The 21,456-nt window shown below is 35.9% G+C and overlaps 1 protein-coding gene across 1 annotated transcript in view; it reads right to left on the bottom strand.

Annotated features, from left to right (window-relative positions):
- The window catches only part of OTOGL (otogelin like), a 273,380-nt gene that overhangs the window by 50,241 nt on the left and 201,683 nt on the right, over window positions 1–21,456 (bottom strand). The window contains exons 33-40 of the mRNA XM_031016545.3: window positions 18,716–18,832; window positions 15,796–15,952; window positions 15,096–15,122; window positions 10,714–10,881; window positions 8,724–9,002; window positions 5,598–5,715; window positions 722–801; window positions 346–414 (exon numbers count right to left, since the gene is read on the bottom strand). Of these exons, the coding sequence (XP_030872405.2) occupies window positions 346–414; window positions 722–801; window positions 5,598–5,715; window positions 8,724–9,002; window positions 10,714–10,881; window positions 15,096–15,122; window positions 15,796–15,952; window positions 18,716–18,832 (1,015 nt within the window). The remainder of the gene's footprint in view (window positions 1–345; window positions 415–721; window positions 802–5,597; window positions 5,716–8,723; window positions 9,003–10,713; window positions 10,882–15,095; window positions 15,123–15,795; window positions 15,953–18,715; window positions 18,833–21,456) is intronic.

Genomic DNA, 21,456 nt, shown 5'->3' with positions numbered 1-21,456 from the left:
GTGAGGGAAGTCCAAGGAATCTACACGAACTGAAATGAAGAACGAGGTGGACCAAATGCAGAAGCCATTCAGAAAATGAGGCACGTAGCCCAGTGCAGTGTGGCTCATGCCTGTAATCCCAGCACTTGGGGGTCTCAGGCAGAAGAATCCTTTGAGGCCAGAAGTTCTAGAAAACATGGCATGTTGAGCCAATGGACAAGCTTAATGAAGCAAAAGTGACTGCTGGGTTTCCTAGCCCATAGGTAGTATTAATAATAGCAGCTATAGTAACACTTAAATTACATAAATTAAGCCAACACTTAAATTACATAGTGCTACTTTTGTTGTCTAAAATTATAACAATACCTGTAAACATGGGCACAGTTGGCTTAGCTGGTGGCATTAATGTTGGTTCTGTGGGAATTACAGGTATACCTACAAAGAAACAAAGGTGCTCTTTATAAAATTGTATTTGCATAAAATTAGAGCCACATATTTCATAGAGGACTCTTTAGCTTCAAGGAAAATGTTTTGGGAAAAAGAATGCAGGAGAGATGTTAGTGGAAGATCTACATGATTTAAAAAGTAATTAGGGGAAAAAAGCTATGTAAGAGACATTGAAGAATAATCTTATGAGAGTTGATTGTCTGTTTAAAACTTCTGTTTACAACCACTTGCCTCGGAAAAAAACATATGCAAGCGAATCATTTTTCAGAGTAAATTAAGCAACGTTCACACTTACAGTCTCCTGGATAAACACACTTGAGGGTGACCTCATCAAGGATCATATTTTTAGGGCAGTAGGGCAAGCATCCTTCAACCCTTTACATGGAAAAAAGAGTAAATCAAAGTGAAGAAAAGTTTGAAATACAAAAAAAAAGACTACATTTAACATATGCAACTAAGATATATTCTTCCTAAAATGCTTCTATATACCCTTGTCAAGCACTAAGAACTGCTCCATCTGCTACTTCGTTTTATAAAATCACAAGCTAGAGGATAAGAGAATAGGATTAAAATTAAGGCAGAACTTGGACACAGAATATTAGAACCATACACTTATATTTGGGGCACACTAAGTCCATGTTCCATAAGTCAGTGGAAACGTGGAAGAATAATTTATTCAGGTGTTGTTGTTGTTTGTGACAGGGTCTCACTCTGTCACCCAGGCTGCAGTGTAGTGACGCGAGCTTGGTTCACTGCAGCCTCATCCTCCTGGAGCCAGGTGGTCTTCCCACCTCAGCCTCCTGAGTAGCTTGGACTACAGGCATGTGTCATCATGCCTGGCTAATTTTTTCTATTTTTTTGTAGAGACGAGGTTTCGTCATGTTGCCCAGTCTGATCTTGAATTCCTGGGCTCAAGCAATCAGCCCACCTCAGCCTCCCAAAGCGCTGGGATTACAGGCATTAGCCCTGGCACCTGGCCAATTTATTGAGATTTTAATCTGTATTGATTGTACTGTTGCTTTCCACTCTTTTTTTTTTTTTTTTTTTTTTTTGAGACAGAGTCTCGCTGTGTCACCCAGGCTGGAGTGCAATGGCGCGATCTCGGCTCACTGCAATCTCCACCTCCCGGATTCATGCCATTCTCCTGCCTCAGCCTCCCAAGTAGCTGGGACTACAGGCACCCACCACCACGCCTGGCTAATTTTTTGTATTTTTAGTAGAGATGGGGTTTCACCATGTTAGCCAGGATGGTCTCGATCTCCTGACCTCATGATCCACCCGTCTCAGCTTCCCAAAGTGCTGGGATTACAGGCGTGAACCACCGTGCCTGGCCCGCTTTCCAGTCTTATACTCCCCTCACATCCAAGCAGATTGGCATGCTCCTTGACACTATCATTGCCTTGACGGTGTTTGTAGAACAAATACAGAATCTTCAGTGGCTCTTCCTGCCTGTTATTAATCCTAAACTCACTGAAAAGATATTAGTGATCTCTAGGTGGAAGGGATGAACATGGTTGCAGTTCTTTTGAGAACAGGGAGAGGAAGGAGCAGAAGCTATCATTTTCAAGAAAATTAGGACCTGTGCCCAAATCTGGGGCAGTGCCCTGGAAGGACATGGTTGTATAAGAGCCTGAAAAGATTCTATTTCAAGCCCTAGGATGTCTGGACTTGGTAAGAATCCCTGGTCCTTGTTTGGAGCACAGAAGCCAAGGGAAAGTCTCAAATTTCAAGAGGCCATGTTGTGGGCCAAAGACAGGAGGGAACATGAGAATGCTTTTCTTCTAAAGGAATGGAGACAAAATAATGACTGAGAGTACATTTTTCTATGTCCAATTAAGGCTCAGAGTTCAATTTATTCTAAATCAAAGGAAAAAAATATAATCCTTCCAGTGCAACCAACTCTAATTATTATATTACTACATACTACGGAGAATTCATGCAGATATTGTTATAAAAAGGCTTGCTCATCTGCCTCTAGAATATACTAGCAGTTTTAAATAATATATTTACAAATTTTAAAAACATTTCCATTGTCTCATCTGTAAAGAATTTGAACTAAAAGTGTTGAAGGCCTCGTTTCATTCCAGATGGAAACAAACTAACTCCACACTAAAGGTAAATGCTGCTCAGAAGACCCTTGTTCTTGGAGGCAAATCCAGGCAACACTTTTTAAAGACAAGAAAAGTTAACTTCTGTCTTAATGAGGTTTAATGAAACACATTTAGTCATTTCTTGGATACCTCCTTCACAACTGATTTTTTTAAAACATAAACAACTTAGCTTATATAACTAATTATTTATTTCATAAAATGAAGTTGAGTAATAAAACTTTAACTAGCATATGACAGTCTTATTCTAAACTTTGTGAAGTGGAAGAAAAAAGAAAAAGGAAAGTTACTGGATTACTGACAGACAAGGGCTAGTTAGTTATTATTTAATTGGGTCAAAATCAATTTTTCTGCAAACAATTATTTTGCAGTTGTTTTATGCAAGTCAAAACCACAGCCATCCTTGTACAATACTTTTTAAAAAACTATTAACCTGTTCCTTAAAATGTCTTTATCATCAACATAGCAGGTTTGCTTTCTTTTATCATACAATTGGTATTCTACTCAACTTCTAACTGATAAGTTTAATGCCTCAGATGCAGAATGGTTCTCATAATAGGTATATTAGATAATAGGAATAACAGTATTTACATATGTGCTCTATGGTATGTTACTTGGCAACTTTTCTCATAAAAGCTCTAATTTTCATGAAACATTTTTATTCTAAACACTTGCTATGTGCCGGAAACTGCAATCACCTAGAACAAGAGTGCTGGTTATGTCGCGGACTTGGAGGAGGGGGCACAGGGGCATACTGAAACCCCAGCTCAGTATTTGGGTCCTTCCTCAAGTACTGCACGTATAAGGAGCAATAATTAGCCACCTTGGCACAACGAAAGCAAAAAGGAGAAAGAAATGGAGGTAGAGATGAGAATCAGTTTGGCAGGGGCGAAGTTTCATCCTGAGTCTCTTCTCTGCATCCCAAACATACAGAAAGAGAAACTTACGGACAGCTACAGCCCAATACACTGGAAGCATTAAGGATCTGGGTTCCACCACCCCAGAGACTGGTCATCCCACGTCATCCCACAAGAAGTCATAAACTAGCCAAATGCCATTTCAAAATATGGCTCAATGTCCTCCCCAGTGCCGTGCCAGCTGTGCCTGCTGCTGTCTTCCTTCCTTCCCCACATGCCCTTCGCATTGCTTAGCCTCACTCCAGGGCCACTGTTACATGCTGTCATCCTGATGGCTACCAGAAGAGGCAGGAAATAGATTTGTGAGTGGGAGAAGCTCAAATGAATGAAGACTTCTTTTCATAAGAAAATGAGTGATTGTTTTTATTTTTAAGACACTAAACAGAAATATCATTTTCTTCCCTCTGATCTCACAGCACTTGACAAACAACAGGGTGTAGCAGTCCAAACCCTGGCACTAATGCTTACAAACTGTGTGACCAGGGCAAACTGTGTAGCTTCTCTGTGCCTCGGTTGGTTTTCTCCTCTGGGAATAGGAATAATGAGATTACCCATTTTACAGCACTTGGCACAGTTCATGTTTATTGTAAATACTTAAATGTGTTAGCTGTTGTTTTTACCCCTCAAGGCCTCCCTAGGCCATTTCCCAATGTATTAAGATTGTTTTCTTTTGTTTCTATTTCCTTCCAAAGACTGTGCACTCCTCGAGAGAGGGGCTGGATCTTACAGAGGGGCTGGATCTTACCTATTGGCAACATTTGCCATAGATCTCACAGATCTTACAGAGGGGCTGGATCTTACAGAGGGGCTGGATCTTACCTATTGGCAATATTTGCCATAGAATAGAACCTCATAATTGTTCAATCAATTGTAAAATGATTCTCATAAAAATATTCTCTCCTACTATTGATCCATATCTCCTTCATGGAAAATTCTTATATTATTTAAAAAAAAAGCTGTTTATACTCTCTGTCTCTGTTTTGTCTCTTCCTATTTTCTGACTTGCTAAATCCAATGAACAATTTTCCATATCAAACTCCAGATCCTCAAAACCAAATTCCTGACCTTTCCTCCGAACTGTTTCTTCTAACATCTTCCTTATCTCAGTAAATGCAGTTCTATTGGATCAAATCATTTGAAATTACTGCTATTTGACCAATTTGGCTACCAAAAATGGCAAAACTTCATAGTATTTCACCTAATAACTGCTGAGGCCAAAACTTGATTCTCTAACTCTTCCTTCTCTCATAAATGATATTAAATCTGTTTGTTCCTCATAACCTCTCGGGCCACCAACCTGGTCAAATCCCCTTCATTTCTTGTCTGTATCACTGATCAATTCTGCCCTGTCCTCCTCTCCTCCAACAGCCCATTCTCAATACAACAGGCAAAGTGCACTTTTTAAAACATAAATCAGATCATGCCACTCAGCTGCCTAAAATACAGCCAGCTCTCCTATCTTACAGTAAAAGACAAAGTCCTTACAACAGGCTACAAAGCCTTATATGATTTGCCCACTACTACGATTCTCTGGTCTCATTTCCCACTTCTCTCCATTTTGCTCACTTTGTTCTAACTTATGACCTCCTTGCTTATCCTCAAACACACGAAACACATTCCCACTCCAAGACCTTTGCACTGTTCTCAAATTAAAGATTCTTCCCCAGATATCCACCTGGCCAGTGCCTTCACTACATTTAGATCTCTGACCAGATGTCACCTTGTCAGGGTGCTCTTCACTGACCACCAATATTAATTGGCAAACACACACACATGCCTTATGCTCTCTGTCTCCCTTACCTTCCTTTATTTTTCTCTGTAACACATATCCGCCATAACAATATGTTGCATTATATATTTACACTTTTGTTTGGTTATTTTCTGCTCAATCCAACAATATGTAAGCTTCATGAGGGCAAGTACTTGTCTATTTTGTTCAGTACTGTCTCCCCAGCAGCAAGAAGATTGCCTGCCACATAGTAGGCTCTCAATAACTACTTCTTGATTTAAGCGAAATTAATATCATGAAAGAATATATAGCATATACAAATTGAGAATGACTGTTTTTAAAATCTTGAAAAAAATCAACTGAAAACAGAATTTGCTAAGGCTGGACTTTGATCACTTATTGGTAAACATTACTTACGGTGGAAGAAATTTACATGCTAGTGCTTCAGGGTCACTACATGTTTTAAAACAGGGTGTAGCACAAGGTTCATATCTCCATTCGCACATCTTCCTGTAAGGCACTGCTGCCTGGATTTCTGGGGAAAAATAAAGTTTAGATTGTGTGCATATTTAATACATAGCTTGAAAACTAACAATTTCCTTTTCTTTCTTGAGACAGTCTCGCTCTGTCACTCAGGCTCGAGCGCAGTGGCACTATCTCGACTCACCACAACCTCTGCCTCCTGGGTTCAAGTGACTGTCGTGCCTCAGCCTCCCAAGTAGCTGATACTACAAGCACATGCCACCACACCCAGTTAATTTTTATATTTTTAATAGAGACGGGGTTTCACCTTGTTGACCAGAATTGTCTCGAATTCCTAACCTCAGGTGATCCACCCGCTTTAGCCTCCCAAAGTGCTGGGATTACAGGTGTGAGCCACTGCACCTGGCCAAAAACTAACAGTTTCTTACATGAACCCTCCTAGGGTTTGACCCTTCTTTGACTACAATGCTACAGGAAAGACAGAACTGAAGAAAAAACACTGTAATTGCTTGGTGACCAAAGCATTTCATGATCAGATTAAATATCTACATGTACACCTATCTTCCAAAGATTTAAAAAAGCAAGTGGTTGGAGGAGGCTGAGGAAAATTCAAAATATTTTATATATATATATATGTGTGTGTGTGTGTGTGTGTGTGTGTGTATGTAGTGGGTTTTCATCTGTCTTCACATCATAATACCAAACACTTGTTTAGAATTTTACTTTCTGCAAAGTAATTGTCCATCCATTATTGTATTTTATCCTGCAACAACCCTATTAAGTAGACATTATTTCTAATTTATAAATGAGGAAATTGAGACTCACAGCAGCCAAGAAACTTGCCAAGTTCAAACAATTAGAAAAATGGCAAGACCAAATACATTTCATGAACTCAAATCTAGGAAGAATATTCTGTTGTTGTTCTCACAAAACTTAGCACATTGCCTTGTACCAGATAAGTATTGTTTGAATACAACAAAATATATGGGCGGATTTGAAAAATACATGCATACAATTCTAAAACCTCCCTTGATTGAAGTTTTTCTCCTGCAAGGTCTGCTAATACTCTCACCTTCCCACAGCATAGAGAAGTCCTTTTGTAGCAGTTCAAAGCTATCTCTGAACAAGAGAACCTCTTAAGAAAGAAAATTCAGGAAGCAGGTATGTTTCTTGAACTCTGGACACAGAATTCAATTCCAAATTACAGCAAGGAAAATAAGTCTTTTTGGAAAGCATCTATACATCTAAAGACTTAAGTAACTGCTGAACTTGAGTTACTGGTCTCATGCATCCTGAAAGAGGACTGGTTCCAAGACTACAATAGGCTCCTGGAGTTTTCTAGGTTTCAGAAGCCCACAAAGATCAGCTTCTGATATTCTGATGATGCCATGTGCTGCAGTTCTCTAAGCCTCAAATGGGGCTACTAGGTCTGGTTCTAAGAGCACAGATTTCTAGAGCAGAGGGGAAATAGAGGCCTGTAAAGGTCAACGGTAGGTAAACTGAAGTAAGCAAATCACATCCACTGTATGGAATGCTATATAGATATGTCAGTGGTTCCTTTTCTCAAGAGCACAGTGTAGGAGGACAGCTCTCCCCTTGGTTCTCCTTGCTTTCTCTCTCCCACTTGCAGATCTCAAAACAACTGCAAAATGCTCTGAGGGTTATACTGAGGTAAGGAGGAATCTTCTGAAACAATCCAGGCTCTGTTGCCATTCCCAACAGGATGTCCTGCAAAGTGTGTGCTCGGTGATTCCAGTTGCACCTGAAGTATCAAATCCAGAGCAGAGTGCTTTCAGGGTCCCTCAGCTGCAGTGCAACCTGGAGCATGTGCAGACAAGATTCAGTTCACCCTGGGCTTTTCTGAGCCTAGAGGACTGGCTCACCATGAATCCTAGGCTTCCGTTGATTCTTGCTGCCTGTCTGTTAAGTAATAAAATTCCTTTGCCTGACTTGTTTTGTGAGTATGTCACCACACTAAAGAATGTATGTCACCACACCTAAGAATGCAAATGGTAGAGATATTAGAGCTTCTTCTTCTTTTTTCTGAGCTCGTTGCCAGAGTAAGAACCCTTGCAGAATTCTGGCATCTGGGTTTGCACAAAACCTCCTGCCAGACTTAGGAATCTTTGCATAGAAGAACTGTATTCAATAGGTAAAATTTTTTTTTATTTTTAATTTTTTTATTTTTTATTATACTTTCAGTTTTAGGGTACATGTGCACAACGTGCACGTTTGTTACATATGTATACATGTGCGATGTTGGTGTGCTGCACCAATTAACTTGTCATTTAACATTAGGTATTTTGAAGCTCAATTTGTACTGTTTAAAATCCATTATTAGAAGGGCTTGCAGAAATATATTCTCAACAGAAAAGGCAAACTAGTTGCTGTCTTGAACTGCTTTAGGAGGGTTCACAAGGATGAAACGATTTCTTGGGGAGACTCAAGATAGATATCAAGCTTCTGGATTTTGAAAAGAAAGCATGACTTTTAAACACTGCATAAAGGAGTGAAGCTTGCTGCAGAAAATTCAATAGCTATAGACCTCAAAGGCTCTCTAGAAGTAAGACTAGGTTCCTGCTGAACTAGAGAAATCTTCTAGAGGTCAATGGAAACAGACACCTTGTATTCAAATGACAGAGGTAAACATATTGTCTTTATCACTAAGAATCAGATAAATTAGAAGTTGCCTTCTAGGAAAGAAAAACTAGATATAAACATTAGACAACCACATGAGTGAGCCCTGATTCCAATGTCCAGACAGCACTGGTAGTAATAATTGGGGTAATAATAATAAAAAATCAGGTTATTTAGGATTGTTCTAAGTAATTTACATCAACTTATTCAATACTCACCATGACCCAATAAAGTATGTATTATTATTTCTCCAATACGTATATTGGAGATATAGAGGGGTATAGAGGTTAAGACACTTACTTAAGGTCATAAAAGTCTATCTGCTTATATGCAGTAAGAATGGTTTTTAAATTAAAGACATAAATATTCTGCCTAATATAAATTACCTATTTGTTCTCTTTTTGGAGATCTCAGGAAACATACCTTCTATGCTGAAGCTACTTGAATGTTTAAATTCTTCAGAATCATCATATTTTGATGCTTTGACACTAGAATCTGTGAATATGATGAAAAAGCCTTTCTTGCTGTGTAACTCAAATGCACTGTAACCAGGAATCCAGAGGCCCTGATGGTGGAAAAATGTTGCTCTCCGATGAAAGGCTGAATTCGCCTCCCACAGCTCCAAGCTAAGAGTATCATTGTCATGGACATAGAGAAAGTAGTTTGGCCTTTCAGCAGATTCCAAGGAAACAAGTGCCAATGCTGTAAAACATAGAGCAGTGTGGATTCTCAGGAGAAGGAAGATCATCAACATTGGCATCACAAAATGTACTTATAAAGTAAACAAAATAGTACTGCACAATTGCCAAACATAATTAGTGCCAATCACTAATATTTCACAAATAAACTAGGAGATGCTTGAAAGAAGAAAAAAAAAAGTAGTACTTTAAATTCAGTGAATAACAGTGATATCACTAAAAAAAAAAAAAATCAGTCTTTGGTAACTTCTATTTTTTTAATAATTTATTTTGTCCTTGGGGGAAAAAAGGAAATGTCAATGAGGACTCCAGAATGTACAATTTCATACAAGAAATTGAATGATTAATTGGACATATATTTGCGTTTGCAAGCTTTAACATTTACAAATGTACAAAACCTACTAATGGCTAAACTTGATGATAGAAAAGAGAATACAGAAATAGATCAATTTAGGGATGTAACTGCATTTCAGTATCACAGGGCTCTTTTAATGAGCAAATGTTCTTGAAAGAGATTTTACTGCACCAAGAAGAGACTATTTATCCAACATTATTGTCCATTTCCCAAAAGATGATCAAATGGCTAATGAGCTTTACAAAGCATTGAAAAATTATCACCCTTTTTCAGCTAGAGCTTTTAACATTTACCTTATATTTGTAAAACTCATGAAATAAAAGTTTTTAAATTGAGATTATTTTAGGCTGATTTTCTTAAATAAACATTATTTGGATTTTTTCTAGTAAAATCATTAGTTATTACTAATCATAAAATCAAGAGCTCTCCCAAATTCAATATTATTTCAAAGGCATTTATCATGTTGTAAAATTTAAGTTCTTCTGCTGAGCACCAAAAGATGCCAAGAATAATAAATTTTTACATGAGAAAAAAATGTAACCAGCGTAATTTAGAACTTGATGGTGATAGGTGTTTTCAGAACTAAGAGAGTTCTTTTTACAGGAAATATATAATTTATTCTAACTGGAGAATTGTGAGCATTCTCAGAATAAGCGAAAGTTAAGTCTGATTGATTCATTCAACAAATAAATTCCTAAGCTTATACAACATGTCATGCATGGTTCCAGGTAGACTTATGTAGACACAAGGTAGCCTGAACATCACTGGATCAGAAGGGAAACTACCACCAATCAGAAAAGGTGCCAGGTGGATACAACCAGTACAGAGCTGCAGGTGCAAACCAGTAAATGTAGAGCTAGGTTCAGGGCACTGAGGACATGTCCAGGAACTAGGACAGACAAGGCAGGTAAGGATAACAGAATAACAGACTGTCACAATGACTGTCTACACTCTGATTTATGCTCTTCATGTAGAACTTCTTTGGTATCAATTCACAATTTGCTTTTACTTTTGGGGGCATAAAACCTTTCAAATATTAAGAATCAGTGGATGGTTTTTCAAAAACATCAAATTAAGTTCTGTGACTAATACTATGAAAATTTTAGCTATATTTTATTTAAAACCAAAAACTCAAACATTTGCAATTCTAATATATATATGCCAATAAATAAACAAAGAAATGATTTTGTATACAAAAGAGAAAGCTGGCTGATATGCCAATGTTATATTTTATTTCATATCCTTTAGAGCACTTTTAAAAAATACCATAAACATATTAGATTCTCAATTAATATTTACTGAGTGGCTAAATTTTAAAATGTAATTGGAAAGCTAAACTCTTATTTTCAATTATACTTACATGATACCTTCTCTTTGAAAAGGCCTGGAGTGATCATAAAATAAAAAAATAAATTGGTATGAACACTGCTTCTTGGCAAACAGAAAACGCTTCTGCTGGTCATATTGGCCCCCAGAACAAGGCCACTCTGCCCATAGCTTGCCAGCATATATGGTCCTTCTCCAAGTCCTAGTTAAATACAAATATGAGAATTATAAATTGGCATCGATTTTTAAAATTTCCATCTGTCATTTCAAAGAAATGTTTTAATAACAAAATACTTCAAAAATTGAGCAATTAAAAATTTATCACTAATAAAATAACTGAATTCTTCAAAAATAATGATTTATATATATAATGATGTATATGTAGATGTTCGTGTTGTAGGTTATGTAAAATGTTGATATACACGTGATCGGTTGTTTCATAAAGGTTTAATCTTAGTGCACTCAGTGTATTTTACTTTCCCTCTTCTCTCATTTTTACCTCAAAGCCAATTTAACTCAGCACATGCTGAAGAAGGAGAAAAAAGATTCAAAGAATATAAGGGCAAGACTTTTTTCCCCTTAAGGACTTAAGACCGGGCCTAAATAAAGGGGAAAGGATAATTGGATTGGAGGGATAAGAAGTCTTCCAATTAGGAAAGGGGAAGGAGAACCAAAATTTCCATCATAAGGACAAGGAGAAGAACAAAAAGACTGAGAGGATACATTATTTTCAAGTGTAATCTCCTCACTGACCCATCATCTGGGACACATCACCATTGAGCAGCTGGGGACCCTTATAAACGATGAGAAAAAGAGCTTCACTAGGGACTTTGGTACCCTGTAGAGAGATAGAAACCTGAAACAGCTTTGCCCCCACATCAAGGTGGAGCTGAGAAGAAACAGTGGACAATTTTTCTTAGCCTGGCTGCAGGAGACTCACCACCACGGTTACAAATGTTACAAATGCAGTGTTTCTCCATGAGCCAAAATACAGGAGGACCAAAGAAAATTATAGCAATAGTCTCTACCTGGTAATGGCTAATTTTCTAGCATGGACAAGAGGAAAGTGACAAAAACCTCCAAGATGCAAATATACTTCAAAGTATAAATATGTAGATTTGTACAAATATGTGAATAATATACAAATAATAAGTGAATTATAATGAGATACAATTCAGAATGGAGAAGATGTGTATGCAACTACAACTTGAGGACTTGAAGCACCCTCATGAATATTCAACATAAGAATGTGAAAGGAGACAGAGAAACAAAATCTCTCCCCTGCTGCACACACCCCTTAATACAGCAACCTGAAGAGACAATTGCCAACGAGAAATCTGTTTGTATAAAAACCTAAAGCTTTTGAACTGACTCTCAGTTAATTGGTAGCTTGATTCTGGACTATTTTCACCAGCAACTGGGAGACAAAAGTCATTGATCTTATCATTAATTTTCTGCATGGAGAAGTATAATTTCACCATCTACTGAAAGCAATCATTTCCTGCAGTGATTCTTTAAAAACAGAAATAAGCATATCCTATCTAATAAAATTACCCTGAACTTAAAACTCACATAACAATTTTTAGTAGGAAACTGAAGTTCTCCCTCACCTACAGAAATAGCATTTCAAATGCAAGCTTTACATTTTTAGTAAAAGTCATATAAATGAACACAAACATATTATATAGAATCATTGTGCTAAAGATTATTGAAATAATCTCAGCAATAACCTTTGAATTCTTCTACTACTTTTTAAAATTCTTCCTACAGAATCACAATTACTTATTTATGTATGTGCTTTAAATATTATAAGTATCTTAATAACATAGTGTCTGGCATGTAACAAACAAAGACAGGTAGAAATATGCCAGCTATAAATGCCCAAAAAGGACTAGGTAAATTTATAATAGCTGTGAAATTTATTTGGGATGAAACAAATTAAGAATAACCATTTAGAATTATTTTCTATTTATTATCACTTTCCACAATCATCACAGTTTTATATTCCCCTTCAATGTCTATCACTGTTGCATTGCTTTTACAAATTCTGACTCCCCTTGGCACATTGATGCGTTTCTCTATTACTTTGATCATAGTAAATTTATTTGCCTGCCACTCCATGGAGCCAAATAGTGTCTCACGAAGGCCAAATGCCCCATGTTCATGCTCTGATATTATCAATACGGTATTACAAATGAAACTAGAAGAACAGGTTTGAAGGATTCTGTAACACATTAGAAGAATGAACCATCACTAGAAGCTCAGCAGACTTGTTAACAGAGAGCAAAATGTAGCAAGTAGCAAGAGGTAGAGAGATTCAATATGCATAGAAAATTCTGCTTCTGGGTCCACAAGTCTGCAGGAGAAATGCCAGAAAATACAAAGGCACAGATGGAGATTGTCATAACAGAACTGGGTGTGACAGGAATTTTTGAGTGAGGAAGTTATTGGAGCATTTTCTCAGATTGTTGTCTGTGTACATTATGTAGAACCTGTGATGACAGTGTGCGGTGATCATCCCTACACTAGGATGTATTAACCATACAGTAGGCCATGTAGCATGGAGGTCATGCTCACTGGCCCTGAAGCCAAATTGTTCACAAATCCCAGTTTGCCACATTTTGGCTAAGTGAATTTGGCAAAGCTATTTAATCTCTCTCTGCTTCAATTTCCTCTGAAAGTGTTGATAATAGCAAAATGCAGATAATAAAATAAAATAATGACATATTTTGAAGTTTAAATTATATGATCTAGAGAAAGCAGTTAACACAACAAAAGCTACTGTTATTATTATTAGACAATAAATCACATTTTAATTATGGAATCCAAAGATTGATGTGGAGTGTGTGTTTGTGTGTGTGTGTATGCATGCACGTGTGTGGCAGTCTCTTTAAAATCTTGAACAGGACATATTTTTAGTTCGATTTTCTTTAACTACCACAGATATTTTTAAATGTTGAATTTGCCTCCTCTATCAAACTTCTATAAATGTAACAAATACAACTAAAATCAAAAATGCCCATTTTCTTTTTAATTCATTATCTCTTTTTCTCTAAAATTATCTAGCTGACAAATTTCTCCAACAAGCCACCTGAGGTGCCTCAGATTGGTTGCTTGGCCAAGATTTCCTGTAACTATTATTCTAACTGACACATCCATCATGGATCCAGAGTTCGCCCAGTTACTGACAAAAGGGATACTTCCCTAGATCACCTTACTTGTCTGAATTAGGTTTTGAGGCCTGCGCCTTCCTCATTAAATAGATTTGCAAAAAGACTCCAATTCTGCTATCTTCAAGTAATTTCACTAAAAATGTAATTCTCTGTCTCTTCTTACATCTATACCTTAGTTTTAGACAGCAGCACCTCTCAGATTTCTTATTGCAAATCTGGATGTTTGCTGAGATTAGGAGATTTTCATTATTATTGTATCAATAAGTTCTTATCCTGGTAATATGTAAGAATGACTTTTGCCTACAATGATGGCAAAATAAATTCCTTACATAATTTCTTATGTCACTGCATTTATACTTTGTTTCTTTGATTTCCACAACATAAGAAAAATGTGACTATAGTCACCACGCTGTGTAATAGATACCAGAACTTATTCCTCCTACCTAGCTGAAACTTTGTGCCCTTTGACCAACATCTGCCCTTTCCCTGCCCACTTCCCAACCACCAGCCTCCAGTAACCACCATTCTATTCTCTACTTCTAAAAATTCAACTTTTTTGGATTTTGCAAATAAGTGAAATCATATGGTATTTGTCTCACTGTGCCTGACTTATTTCACTTAGCATAATGTTCTCTAGGTTCATCCATGTTGTTGCAAATGATAGAATTTCTTGGTTTTTAAAGAATGAATAGCTAAAAGAAAGAATTTCAAATGTTCTTACCACAAAGCAATGATAAATATTTGAGGTGATGGATATGCTAATTGGCCTGATTTGATCATTCCACAATGTGTACATGTATCAAAACACTACATTGTACCCCATAAATATATACAATTATATTTGTCAATTTAAAAATAAGATAAAATTTTAAAAAACATTTGAACAATGTTTATATTTATAAATAATGGTAAAGGTATGCATTTGTTATAGATCTTTCATCCTTTTTATCTAAAAAAATAACTAACTTCACCCATCCATTCATTCATGTCATTCCAAAACTGTACTGAGGGCCTCTTAAATTCTGAGAACTTAAGTTACACACTATTTTAGTTTTCAGGAAATAAATCTTAACACAAATACTGAGAAATTTTTGAAAATTTTAAAAATTAAAAGCATTTATGGAGTTATATCGTTATGAACTATTTATAGTTTATTCACAGCATAAGTTGTTCAAAAATTTTTAATATGAAAATACACCTAATAGAATACTATAGTGATATTTTTAATTTGAATGTCACATACCTTCATTGTAGTATTCACAATCAAGTGCTAAAAGAAAAAAAAGAATAAATATTAAACTATGTAAGAAGTCAATCACTTACCTGAATGTGGGCAAGATATGGCCACATATTTATCAATAACTATGTGAAAGAATATAGAATGGTATTATTTAGGAACTTTTTCTGAGCAAAGAAGATTCTTTAAGTGATGTGCTGTAATTAATTAAATTTCATATAATTGTTTTAAAGTAGGAAAATATATCGCCAATTTAGAAACCTCAACTGAAAGTGTTCAAATTGTAAGTTTGTTCAGATATCTTACCACCTACACAAGTAAATTAAAAGCTTAAAGAGTCAAATCTGAAAGCAAATTCAAGGTGATTTTTTAAAAATATGTTTATCATCAGAACGATGAAACTTCATAGGCATAAAAGAAATAAAGTCACAAACAATTTCTCTAAGGATGGTATTTAAATAATTTATATTTCAAATGGTACAATGACAGCAATCAAACACAGAACAAAATATTATCTCACAATTTATTTTTATAAGTCCTTTCAGTATTCTATAATTTATGATTGTCAAGGGAATATAAAATTTAGTCATTTTAATTTAATTCTATTTCCATGAGTCTCCTGGCATTATTTCTAAGCTAAATCAACAATTAATATGTATCTCTTTATCAGTTCTCTACATAATGATGTTCTAAGTAGGGTACTCACAACAAACAGTAGATGATCTCCAATGAATTGATATTCCTTCCTGACAACACTTGTATGCATATGCAGCTATACTAGTGCACAAACACTCACAGTCGCCACCAAGATTGCAGTTACATGTATCTTCATGGCAATTTTTGGCAAAAGAAGTAACGTCAATCTGAAAAATGAGGTGAAAGATTACTTAATTTCAATAGATACTGATTATGATTTAAAGTCAACCGTCTAAAAGAAAACTATGTGTTTTCAAAGTTTGATATTATCAGCTTAACACTGCCACCTAGAGAGTTCTCTTTATTTAAAGCCTCTTTATTGCCCAAAGGAGAAAGAAATGTATTAGGAAAATGTCACATCAAAGAACTAGCAAAAGAAATAATAAGATTAATAAATATATATGACTTCAACATCTGCAATATAACAGATTAATTTTTGGAAGCTTCTGCCATTATTGATGTAATCACATGGCATTAAAATAAGGGCATCTTCTGCTTCCAACTGTAATTTTATATAATTTCGTATCTTTCTTCCTTCTTTCCTTTCTTTTTTGCCCCCGCTCATGCAACATCCTAATGGCTATTAATGGTAATAGCAATCTTTAAAACAACTTATTCTATTTACTTAATTTATTTATTTGCATTACATTTAAATAGCTGACAAAATTTAATATATTGACAGTGCATTAAAAAAGGAGCAAGGGACTCAAGAGGCTGAGGCAGAAGAATCACTTGAACCCGGGAGGCGGAGGTTGCAGTGAGCTGAGATCGCACCACTGCACTCCAACCTGAGCGACAGAGACTCTGTCTCAAATTAAAAAAAAAAAAGAAGAAGAAGAAAAGAAGCAGGATTTGCTGTCACTGAGCTGTATTTTATTTTTTAGGTCAGTTCATGGGTTAATTTTTCTTTTCAAGTGGAAAAGAACCAGCAGGCTCTGTGGTTCAGGACTCCAGACTTGACACAATATTTCTTGTCAAGCAGGTGTGGTCCTTGGAAACTCTGAAAAGTCTCAAAAGCAACCCTTTTTATAAACAAGACTTTAGTCTACCTATGTGGCTCTAATATGGCAGTGCTCAAACTTTTCTGTCTCAGAATCCCTTTACACTCTTAAAAAATCACTGAGATCCCCAAAGAGGTTTTGTTTATGGGATTATATCTACCAATATTTACTCTATTAGACATTAAAAATGAGACATTTAAAAATAACAATAAACATATGTTTACATGAATAACATGATTTTAGTGAAAAATATTTATATCTGCTAAGAAATAGTGAAAAGAGTGCACTGTTTTACATTTTTGCAAATCTCTTTAATGTGTGGCTTAATAGCACACTGGGGGATTCTCATATCTGCTTCTTCATCCAGTCTATCGTAATGTTTTTGTCTTGTTTGGGTTTGGATTGACATAGATGAAGACAATTTGGTTCCATGCATATATTTAGTTGGAAAGGAAGGAGTACTTTAATATCTTTTTCAGGTAATTGTGATATTCTTTGACACTATATCAAAACTCAAAAAATATCATTTTTTAAAAAGTTCTTTGCAATGTGAAATCAAAAATCACATCAATTAACTTTATACTTTGCTATATTAAAATTGTTTTTTATTTCACCCTTTGAATGGATCTTTTACTTCTGCATGATTTTGTAACATCATGCATTGGTCATGTGGAAAATTTATGGACCCGTGCAGATCTTCGAAATGTTGACACACTTGATTATATACAATAGCTACAAGTCACATTTGTTAATATCACCATCTAGATCAACAAAAAACTCATTAAGTATCAAAAACCTTATAAGCTCGCAGGGGTGGATCTAACTTTTACAAAACTCTAATTTTCCCTTGAAAGTAAATTTTATCAAAGACAACAGACACCATCAGGTGTTTCCTTAAAGACACAGACTCATTTCACACATTTTAATAAAATATCTGCCAGGCGCAGTGGCTCACGCCTGTAATCCCAGCCTTTTGGGAGGCAGAAGTGGGCAGATCATCTGAGGTCAAGAGTTCCAGACCAGCCTGGCCAACACGGCGAGACCCGGTCTCTACTAAAAATAGAAAAATTCGCCGAGCTTGGTGGCACACGCCTACAATCCCAGCTACTCGGGAGGCTGAGGCAGGAGAATCGCTTGAACCCAGGAGGCAGAGGTTGTAGTGAGCCAACATCATGCCACTGCACTCCAGCCTGGATGACAGAGCAAGACCCCATCTCATAAAAAGAAAGAAAGAAAGAAAATATCTGCCAAATATCCCTGTCTGAATGTCTGAATAACCATATATCATTTGTTCTTTGAAACAGAATGGTATTCCAAGAGAAAAACAACATCTTAGCTCACAAGTCAAACAATCATACAAGTGACTTCCCTCAAGACCACTGGCATAGCTTTGTATGCAGCAGAAATATTACTTAATTCTTACCAATACATTGAAATATTGCTTAAACTTCTATTGGGACCTAAAATAATCATGCTAGGAAGGAGTTTTGAAAACGAAATTTCTAAATAAGTACATTCCATCTTGGGATGTGCTTCTAAAACCATTTCAAATGTGCCACAAGCAATACTTTTAAACCGCACTTTGAGTTGAGAAGAATGCTCATTTGACAATGTTCTCTAAAGAAAAGTAAACATTTATGCTCTTAATCATAAAATGATGTATGTAAATAATGTTCCATAAACTAGAACAAATTATTACAAATACGTACAAAGGTACACTGTTAAATTAGATGTAGTAAGGGAGAAAGTAAATCAACTAAATGTGCCACTTCTACAGAAAAACAAACTAACACATATGCCCCCTAACAATAGTTAGGTGGTATATCTAAAAAGCCAATGGATCACCCAGTTACGTGTCGTGTTCACCTCAGTATTATAGACACAGTAGAACATCTTGAAACTCGAGAGTTCATTAAAGTATTCATTTACCACATTGCGACAAGAAGCAAAAATATCACTGTACAAAATGGAGCATTCTTTCTTGGCATAAGGAAATTTGTTTTGATGTGCCTCACAGGGTTTAATTGTTTCATCTGGACTTTCACACTGTTGAAAAAATTTAAGAGAGAAAAGAAGTTTTCAAAGGGACAATTTCTCAAGCAGAGTAACCTACCCAACTTCACTCATTACAATTGCGCCTAATATATTCTCATCCTTTTAGATAGGATTTGCGTAAAGCACCTGCTCACATCCTATTCAATGTTAATTGCATATACTATTTTTGAAAGCAACTAAACAGAATATTAAAATCATAGCAATATTAGAGATAGAGTGGTGATGAATGATTTTTAAATTGTCTTAAACACAGCATTTGCATGACTTAAAAAATTACATGAGCATGACCTGTTTCTTTCATCTTCATCTTCTTCATTTCTGTCACAAATCATCTGAGAGGTTATATGTACCCGAATCTCTGCAGACTCAATTCCCACACATGCAGCAATTTGGCCTCTTCCTCCCCTAATACCCTTCCCTGAAACTGCCCTGAAAAATGTCATCCGTGACCTCTTCATTGTTAAATATAAAGGCAATTTTTCAGTCTTCCATTTTGCTTGACTTTTGCTGCCTCTGATTCTATTTAATACTTTACCCTTCTTAAATGTCTCTCCTCATTTGGTTTTGGTGACACAATTTTCTGCTGGGTTTCCTCTTGCTACATTGGCTGCTGTTCCCTAATCTCGTTCTCCCTCCTCTCTTTGCAAAGCTTAATCCTCAAACCTCTATTTTTCTCATTCGGTACACGCGTCCTGGCTTCAACGCCCTGAATATACTAGTCACTGCCAGATCCCTATGTCCATCCCACATCTCCTTCCCGAATTTCAGAACTAACATTTCCACCTAAATATATCTGTCATTTCTCTCTCAGCAGATCCTAACCATCCCTACCTCTACACCATTGTCCTTCCCCGATTATCCACATTCATTTCCTCCTCTTTGCCCTGCCTCAGGAAGGAACACCAGTATCCACCCAGGAAGCCAGGAAAGTAGGAGACCTTCTTGGAACCTCCAAATTCATCCTTCCTAATACAGTCTTAAATCTCTACTGACTTAATATTTCTAGCTGGATTATAAGAGCCTCTTGGCCCTTGTATCTTGCAGATCTATACTTTGCACTTCAGCTATTCTGTATTTCAGACCTTACACCACAACCAAAATTAACTTTTTGAAATTCACTTTGTGCAGCACACTCTCTCCAGCCTCTTGACACCTTCTAGGTGGCTGCTCCCTCCTTTCCCTGTTAAATTCTTTCCCATAAATTTCACTTTCTTAGCTCCTATAAATCTTATAAGATTCACCTGCAGGGTACCTTCTCCAGGAACCTTTTTTGGACCATCACAATCCCCACTTTGTGTGCACTTCTATCAAAGCAACTATCTTACTATGTTCTGATTGTTAATTTTTCCACCCCGAAATTTTCCACCTCTAGACTCTAAATTCCTTAAAGGCAAAGACTGTGATTTATCCATATTATGTGTCTGTATGTAATGGAAAACATTAAGTGCTAAATAAAAATTAGTGAATTTGTTAAATGACCTGAGTTTTAGCCTTGTCTATCAGGTATGAATACAAAATTTATTTTGAGGCGGTTTAAAATTATTTGACTACTCCAGATATTTAAGTACCATTAGAAATAGTTACTTCTTAATTCATTTGCAGAGAGAAAAATGTAAAACGATTTTTTTCAAAACTTCTAAAGATAACAAGATGTAAGATAGCCACAGTTAAAAGGATTTTGTCTCTCTCAATATAGTGGATATTTTAGATATTAAAAGGTACACTTTCGTACTCTTAAGCTTAGACCACACTCAAATATTACTGACTGAAATAAATGTTTTACCCCATCCCTTCTTTATTCTTTAAAGAGATTTAGACATATTAGTAAACTAGGCAAAGTAGAGAAGTAACTAACCAAATGGTAACCAATCAGGAAATTGTGGTTTCAAACACTCTTATCAATTAAAAAGAACAACAGGCTAAAAAGAAAGTAGAAGAAAGAATAGAACCAATTTCCAATTTGACTCTGTTTTCTGAGTTCAGCATTTTTCAAAATGTGTTTCATATAACACTACTTCCTTGAGAATTAATAAATAAAAATATATATTATGTCAGTAAGTTTGGAAAATCCTTCCAACATGTCCCTTCTTTATAGGCTTATAATGCCTCAAGAAACCTTTGAAAGAGAAATATGCAAAAATTAATTTAGCCAACTGCTGCCAAAGGTAGTTGACCACAATCCACCCACCCACACACATATACACGTGTCTCCCTTTATTTCATGTAATACAGTAACATGGCTGTTAAGAAATTTTGTCTTCATTTATTTATTGCTTTGAACTGGCAAAAGTTCCATCATCCTTCAAAATGCAGATACATTGATTGGCATTTTGCTATGGTGAGGAAAACATGAGGGAGAAGAGATGAATTTGAATGTCACCTCTGCTACTTTCTAGCCATATAATATTAGACAACTCATTTAACCTCCCTGAGCCTCAATTTCTTCATCTAGAATAAGGAGAAAACATCCTTTATATGATAAGGTAATCGGAAAAATTACATGAGAAGATAAATATGTTTATCAGCTATAAATTACTATGAAAATAGTATGTAAAATAATATTACCTAAATAAGAATAAAATGTTCTAGTGAAAAAATATTCTTAAAAATTTTTG

The sequence above is a fragment of the Gorilla gorilla genome, chromosome 10 (assembly GCF_029281585.2).
Source record: "Gorilla gorilla gorilla isolate KB3781 chromosome 10, NHGRI_mGorGor1-v2.1_pri, whole genome shotgun sequence".
Classification (NCBI taxonomy): domain Eukaryota; kingdom Metazoa; phylum Chordata; class Mammalia; order Primates; family Hominidae; genus Gorilla; species Gorilla gorilla.
This window is presented reverse-complemented; position numbering and strand designations above follow the sequence as displayed.